At 40.3% G+C, this 8,215-nt stretch overlaps 1 protein-coding gene across 1 annotated transcript; it reads left to right on the top strand.

The window, feature by feature from the left end:
• The first annotated feature begins 68 nt into the window (after positions 1 to 68).
• ERH (ERH mRNA splicing and mitosis factor) lies at positions 69 to 8,215 on the top strand. The gene is made up of 4 exons (XM_075754218.1): positions 69 to 218; positions 3,774 to 3,861; positions 5,041 to 5,161; positions 7,721 to 8,215. Exons 1-4 carry the CDS (start codon positions 216 to 218, stop codon positions 7,821 to 7,823), a joined length of 315 nt encoding a protein of 104 aa, XP_075610333.1. The 5' UTR covers positions 69 to 215; the 3' UTR covers positions 7,824 to 8,215.

Genomic DNA, 8,215 nt, shown 5'->3' with positions numbered 1-8,215 from the left:
CGTCGGCCGCTCCCGGCATCCTCAGCGCCCCGCCGTGTGGCGCCGCGCGCTCGGGCGCCGGCCTGGGCCTGCGCGCGCGTGCGCGGAGCGGCCCTCCAGCGCCGCCACCTCTATGGTCGGCCGCCGTTAGCGCAGCGTTTCCGGCGGGCGCGGGGGGTTGTGGGGGATCGTCGCGCGCCTCTTCTCCGCGGCGGTGCTGAGGAGCGGGAGCCGTGATGGTGAGCGGGGCGGGCGGCGGGCCGGGCCCGGCGGCTCCTCGCACCCCCGCGCCTGCACGGGGGGAGCCCGCTGTGTCCCCGGGAGCGGGGCGGGCTGCTTTCCCTTCTCTCTGGGGCAGGGGGCGGTCGCCAGCCCCGCGGGCGGGAAGGTGCGGTGGGTAGTGGGGAAGGCCGCGGCCGCCGCTCCGGGCCCGGGCGGGCGGCAACACGTGCTGGTGGGGTAGCGGCCTCCCCGGTGCAAAGGCCGGTTGCTCTCGGGGAGGGAGAGACGGGAGGGGTTTCTGGCCTCGACGTGGAGCGGGCTTGCCCGGGAACTTCAGCCCCTTTTCAGGGCCCTTCCTCGCGAGCGCAAGCTTGGCGGATCCGTCGAGTGTGCCTACCTTTAATGGCTGATTTGCGTTAACTGAAGCTGTTTCTGCCCACGCTGCTTTCCCTGCTCCTCCCCAGGACTTGTAGGAGGAAAAGGCGGTAGCTTGTGCTGGTGGGCTGTTTCAGTGGCACGCCAAAGCACAAAGGCCTGCCAGTCACAATCGTTTGTTGCATTCAGCTAACAAATTTGAATATGCCGAAGCAAGTTGTTGCTCTGCGGTGGAAGGATAACTGCTTCTGGGTTTGCAGCAAAGGTCTACGTCTGTCTGGCGCTTGCTCAAAACCACTTAGTTTCTGTTAGGATGAGCAGCAGCAAGCCCCTGTTGTCCAAAGTGAAAGGCGACATTTAAGCCACTCTTTCTGCCTAGCAGGAATAACTGAAAGACGTTTATGTGTGTGCAGTATACTACTTGTGTACGTGGTATACTGTATTTGCATCACTGCATATCTTAGTCTGACGATACTTGTTTATTTTCCTTTTTTTTCCCCTCCTTTATTGTTGAATAGACTCTACAATTGGTAGAAGCCTTTTTGGGCAGATGCTGCCTAGCTCATAAATCCTGCTGTTTTGGCTGTCAGTGCTGCCTTAACCATTTTTACAGAGTTGTGTCTTAAGTAAGCAGAGGGCTTCCTAAAATGCTAAGAGTTCAAAATTGGTGTAATATAAGCCATGTAGTATCTTGTTCAGTGACTTGCTTAACAGCAGCTAGTACAACTGTGTTTTTAAATAAAATGCGAGAAAACCCAACATATGCATCAGAATAAGAATCCCTATTTGGCTCTTCCAGATAACCTGCATGAAGGTTTATGGATCTTCCCTTGGTTTGGTTTTCTTTTTCCTAATAATAAGATTTATACCTATAGGAAAACGTAATAGTTATTAATCACAATGATTTTTGTCTGGTCACCTAAGCACATATTCAGTAGGGCAGGTAATACTTGTAGAAGACTTTTTCTTGGGCTTCTCAACTTGCCACTTTTTTGCACTTCTTTGGTAGGAGATGAGGAGCAATTTTATCAAATCATGCAATTTTTTAATATCTTTTTTTTTTTTTACTTCAGGTAAAGTAATGGGAAGGTCCCAAGGAAACATTTGAGATATAATGCATTAATTCTACAATACAGATGGTCCCAATGGCATTAATTTTAATAATACCATGCCAGTATCTGATATGGGTATTTTAGAGTGTTTGAAGTGATAAATGGTTCAAAGTAAGAAGCCCAAATAATTTATACCTTAAAGTTCTAAAAGAAGTGGCTTACTTGTCTGCCTCATTGATATTTTTCCTGTAATCCAATTATTTGAATAATTTCAGGATATATACATTCATTTAACACCCCAAGAATGGGAGGGATAGCCTGGGTATTTATAGGCCAGAAAGCTTAAAATTATTTCCCTGGCAAGTTTCTGGGAGACTGAATACAGAATTCACTCAGTGATGTGTAACTCCTGGTCAGTTCAGCTTTATCTATGCTCTCTTAGGTTTTGTCAAATAGACTCAACTTTTTTAATACTGAGTTTAGTTGAAAGAGACAAATATGTGTATATAATCAGACACCACAAATGTAGTTTGCAAGACATTCTGATGCCAAAGTAAAACAGCCTTTTTTAGAACACACTGAGCTGGCTGAGGCACCTTGTCCATTGTTAATAACGGTTCCTTAGTCAAATGCTCCCGGGAAGTCAGAGTTGCAAGTCCTGGAACCAAGCCTTGTCATCAGTGACCAGCAAGTGAAAATGATAGTGCTGGAAAAAGTACTTTATAATAAAGTTTGGCAGAGTCATTTGGACTTCCTAGTAAGACATGCCTGTTCAAGCACAATGCACTTAGGAACAGCCAGATACCAGCCCTGCCTTGGGGAATTTGTTTCAAATCTAGCTTCTTCTGGCATACATGGAAGTGGACTTAAATGGTCTAGTCTCCTTTGTATGATTTTAGTTACAGTGCATAGCTCTGAATTCCCCTCTTTTTCCATTTCTGATTGGGAAGAGCCTTGCTGCTTCTGTTTCTCTGTGTAACTTTTTTCTGGGCTTCTCTGAATCTCCTTCTACCCTATTATTTGAGACAGATTTTAAAGAACTGAAAACTATATTCCAGGCATGGGAACACTGTCGGTCGTGGTATAAAAATGCGTACTGTTTTCTTACGTGTTCTTTGTAAATCCTAATATTTGCCATTTTTCTTTTTTGTCACTGCATTTGAACGCTGAACTGCTATCTTCAGTGATATGTCCAAACTATGGGTCAGGGTTTTTCTATCAGCAGCTGATCAATTTAAGCATGATAATATGCTTTGGTATTTGTTTCCAGTGTGTTTTACTCTGCAGTTGCCTCCATGAATATTGCATGTTGTGTGCTCACCTCATATCTTGTTGGATCCAATTAGCAGCACTGGGAATGGTGTTTTGTAGCGTGCTTGCAAACTTTCTCTGTTGTGTAACCTGTTAATTAGATCACAGATTGTGTACACTTCAAAAATCTTCCTGCTTGTTTGCTCAGATTACTTGCTGTACCCAAGTGAAAAATGTTACAGAAATAACGCCACAGACGCTGACATTTGGAACAGTTCTGTGCCATAATTACAGACTCACTGAAGTAGGAAAAATCAGTGCATCTGTTTTGCAGGAAATAATCTTGAATATTAAGTGCGGATTTGTTGTATAATTTGTGTTCCCTTGAAGTTGAATGAATAACTCCAAATAGCTATCAGTGGTAAAATCTTTAAGGTGAGACTGACAGTGAAGTTAAGTTGGACGCCCTCCTTGCTCTTTAATTTCGGTATTTGAAATCATATTGACAGCTTGCGTTTAGAACAATGTAAGTAAATGCACTAATGGTATAGCTTTTACAGGTTGACTTTGTTGCTTCGCTTTCTTGTTTAAATAGAAACTACTATCTCTGTGGTATTTTTTTAACACGATAGCTGCTTTACTGATGATTTTACACATTTTAAACTTATGTAAGGATTGATAGGACTGATTGGAAATAAAAATTATTAATACAGTTTATATGAGCAGTAAATACTATTTGGAAAATGTCTGTGTCCTTGATTGCTGGTTCTGTGTTTTAATGTTATGCTTCTTTTTAGTGCTTCATTCAGGTAAATAACTTAGTTCAAACAAAAAAGTCATTCAAATTTTGCAAGTAACCTGTTTTCTTTGTGTTTGGTTTGTTTTGCTTTTCAGTCTCACACAATTCTACTTGTCCAGCCTACCAAGAGGCCAGAAGGCAGAACATATGCTGATTATGAATCAGTGAATGAGTGCATGGAAGGTGGGTACAAACATGGTAGACAAAAACTGTTGTTAAACCCCCATTTTTGACACATTCTCAAACTTACTCAGTAAGAAAATAAGTTGTTGTTCATGTTTTCCCAAGGTAATTAACAAAAAAAAAAGGCAAAAATATATCATGTTTTTCATTTACTAATGTCTTAGCAAACTAAAAATAACTATTCTTTGTTTCTAAAACTTCCTTTTTCTATTAAATGTCTCTTTTTGATTTAACTGAATTGAATCACATTCAGCTCATGAGAGTAGGTGTTGTTCTTAGTGGGGTCATGCAGCAGACTTGCCTGAATGCATTTCATTGCAGGATCAGAGCCTAACTCTCACTAATTTTTGTGCTAGCCATGTAAAGGAAAGATTGCTACTGGAAATAATCATATATAAAATAAAAGTGTGTGTGCAATTGATACATAATTTGCAGCCTCGTGGTATGTGTGCCAGAAAAAAAAATCCTGTGTGACTTTGAGACACATAGTAACCTTGGAAAGAAGATTGAAATAGTACAGCTGTATGATTTAAATGTGGGAGTTCACTTAACAGGAAAAATTCTAATTCCAGGAAGTTTTGCAAGGCAAACAAAAACATAATAAAGACCACCTAAAGCCTCTGTGCTCACATTAGTATTATATTCTTCTCAAATGTATCAGAAATTTTTATAGCCTAGCTTAAATAAAACTGATGTAAATTCATATATAGGCTTGTGCTGTCACTCTTGCCACAGTAGCCCTGTTTGACACTCTCATCAAAAATGATTTCATGAGATTTGAGTAGTAGCTTTGTTTGCTATTAGTTCTCTTTCTCAGGTGCTTGTATAACAGGAATATATGTTGCAATTGCTGTCTTAAAATTATTAGAAGGAATTTTAGATTTCCATTGGAGCTTACTGCATGGAAAGTTCCATCTTTGACAGAACTAAAACTTTTTCCTCTAGATTATGATAATGCTTCTTTCCATGCATCTTACCTGATTTTATAGTATTTTGCTTTTGTTCTAGGTATTTGCATTGAAACATTTAAACTGTGAAATCTAAGAAGTTTATGTCTATGTTTTCATGGTAGCCATCTGTCAACCTACCTGATATCTGTGGTTCCATATCTGAAGACATTTCAGTAAATATAGTTGTTGGTTTTTTTAAGATTGCATTGTTAATCTTGTTTCTCTGTAGGAGTCTGTAAAATGTATGAAGAGCATCTGAAGAGAATGAATCCCAACAGTCCATCCATTACATATGATATCAGCCAATTGTTTGACTTCATTGATGACTTGGCAGACCTCAGCTGTCTTGTGTAAGTGCAGTTGTACAAGTCCTTTTTGGTGACTTAGAGAAGGCAGAAGTCGTCCATGTAAACTCTTACATGTTTTCTGTGAAATCTGGTGAAGTTCTGGGGTTTTTTGCAATACCCGTGTTAGTAAGGCAGCAGTATTGCAGCTGGCATGCCGTGTTCCCCGCTCTCATTAACTGCATCGGAATAAAGAATTTCTAAAGAAAGGTTAGAAACTGATGGTTCCACTTGGATTTTAGTCACATTGAAGCTCTCAACATTTTAAATACTGAAGTGCAACAGTCTAATACAGCTACATATTTTATTAATGCTAGAATCCGTTTAAATTGAGGCTGTATCTGCCTTTGTGCAGTTGGTCTGATTCTTAAGGAGGCAGAATGATTATGGAATTTTATTCAGCTGAGGGCTGTACTAGTGGTACAGTAGAAGTCTATAGAAGTGCAGTACAGCCAACTTTTTATTTTGGACAAGATAAGCAAGATGGAAGTTTCTGTAAATCCTGGTGAAGTGATTGAGGAGCAGATCAATCCTCCAGAGCGCCCTAGCTAATTGCTTAAGTGTTCCTGTAAATACATTTCCAGTTCTTGTCTGTGTTGAGGTTGTGGGCAAGCAAAGGTGTGGTTTTGTGTACTTTCCATTCTGACTGCACTGTGATATCAAATGTTAAATCTCACTATTCAGCACATAACGTTGTAACTAAATCACTTGGTCCAGATCATGAGTACTTTCCATACCATAAATATTAAGGTAATGGTTTGATATGACAGTGGTATTAAATTTGCAGTAATTCTGTAGGAATAATAATACAAATCTCATATTCAAATAACAAAAGACATAATATTTGGCTTTCTAAGCTCAAAATTCCAGAAACATTTTAAGCTGGTGAGTGAGTGGTGTGGACGTTCCTGCAGCTGCGCTGCTCTGTCTGAAATCCCAGTGCAAGTACTTGTGCAGCTGCACAGTGAACAACCTTTTCCAGTTAATTCCAGATTAAAAAAAACGCCGACAACCTATTTTTAAAAAACCTGAGCATCAGATTGCTTTCCTTTGCATTCTGATGTACATACAGAATGTATATTACTGATAGTGACTTATTACAAATGCCATTTACCAAAGTTTTCGGTAGAATACATAAAACAGGATTACAGTTTCTGCATAGTTACCTTGTTTGTGGTATTCTGTCACGTTTGATCTTCAGGTGTCATAGTGCTGGTCTAATGCAGTTTGAAAGTCACACTTTGTTCTAGTTTATCTAACAGACTGAATCTAGCTGCTTGCTTTAGGAGGTAGCAACTGTTTTCTAGGACAGTCTTGTGCCTTTCTTAATTATGCTTGTAAACTCAGTGTCACGCCAAATTTTACTTCAGCTTATAGTTTTCCACCAGATGGCACACATAGCACGTAGTGTACCAGATACATCTTGTATTTGAGGAGATTCTTAAAGTACTTGCTATCTGGTCTGGCAGTGTAACATTACGAATGGATTGGGATGGAGGTGGAAATCAGTAACTTTTCCTGAAACTAACGTTTCTTATACTGCACTGGAACTACTGTTAACTACTACTATATCAATATATACTGAAACTTTTTCTATGGCCTTGAACCAGTTGTGCTGGGTTTTAAGTAACAAGGTTATCTTAGAAACAGTATGCTTAGGGTTTTTTCCTTAGGTAAGACCTGTAAATTATTCTGGATTGAGTTAACGCTGGATTTTTACTTAGCTTCTTACCAATGACCATCTTGCCCTTCAACTTCAATGGCTAAGGGGAAAGGAGGGTATGAATCTACACAGATAACTTCACGCCATTTGCTTTCATTTTTTGGTCTAATTCTGCTCTAATTCAACAGTGTCTTAAGTAACTGAGTTCTCCAGCCCTAACAAGAAATCTTGCTAGTGGACTACTTTTATCAACTATTCCTGATTAGCAAAGAAAATGCATCTGTGCGTTCTTGTTTTCAGTTTGCTTTTTATGAAGAGTCCTTGTTTGTTAGATGTAAGGTTGCCATCACAGTCAACTGGCAAGAATCCTTTGTCATCTGTCTATGAGTCTCCCTTCGCTCCTGGAAAATTGTGGTTTTATTCATTTTCTAAAAGTTCCAAACAGAAGTGGAACACTTGAAAACTTACATGAAGTAAAAACTAACATGAAAACTTGCTTGAAGTGGTGTTAAAGAAGAGTTTGGCTCATTAAGGCAGACTAGATTGTTTCCTGGTGGAACTGTTCTTCATTCTCCAGAATATTAAGGTGCTCCATTTGTTGTCTGCCATGACTAATTATGTTCATGAATTAAAATGTGGACACATTGTCATCCAGTCACTCAGTAGTCCTTGGAGCATCTAGTTTTATTTCAGGTTCTTACTGATCTGCTGGGTAACTTGTATTTAGGGAACAGGATACATCTCTTTAAGTGACAATTCTCATCTACTTCTGATACTACTTGTGTTCTGTACGCAACTTGCTGCCTCATACGCTTAAAGACACTTAATTGTTTGTGAAGTTCTTCTGGTAGATGTTCTGCAGGGCAGACTCATACTACATTCATTCTTTTTTCTCTCTCTAGTTACCGTGCTGATACTCAGACATACCAACCGTACAATAAAGACTGGATAAAGGAGAAGATCTATGTCCTCCTTCGCAGGCAGGCCCAGCAAGCAAGCAAATAATGGGGGCACCATCATTACATGGGTTTGGGGGAGGGTTTGGACAACAGGTGTGTACAGAGTGTGGTAGTGAACGTTTTGTATTATAGTCATCCTGTTGCCATCTTGTTAAACTCTTTAGCCAGGACTGAATGTATTGTTAGAGATACAAGGATTTTGTTGGATTTGACTTTTTTTCAGTGTAAATGGAGAAGAAAGTGCAACATCTTCAGCTGAGTTTTCATTTGTCTTTTTTCCTCTGGTTAGCTAATGGTCCTACCTTGTTTGAACCCCTGGGGCTGTTCACATTGTACTTCGCCACATTCACTGTATGTGCCCTTCTGTGGGGTTTCCAACATTTAGTTATGTCCTTGAGACGGTCTTAATGGGGAATAAAAAACTACCCTTTAGTTAAA

Source organism: Balearica regulorum, chromosome 5, assembly GCF_011004875.1.
Source record: "Balearica regulorum gibbericeps isolate bBalReg1 chromosome 5, bBalReg1.pri, whole genome shotgun sequence".
Lineage (NCBI taxonomy): Eukaryota > Metazoa > Chordata > Aves > Gruiformes > Gruidae > Balearica > Balearica regulorum.
This window is presented reverse-complemented; position numbering and strand designations above follow the sequence as displayed.

Bases quoted from the DNA above. Each gene is read 5' to 3' on its own strand.
- ERH (XM_075754218.1), top strand. The intron at 3,862-5,040 runs GTGGGTACAAAC...GTTTCTCTGTAG, and splicing joins AGTGAATGAGTGCATGGAAG to GAGTCTGTAAAATGTATGAA. The intron at 5,162-7,720 runs GTAAGTGCAGTT...TTCTCTCTCTAG, and splicing joins GCAGACCTCAGCTGTCTTGT to TTACCGTGCTGATACTCAGA.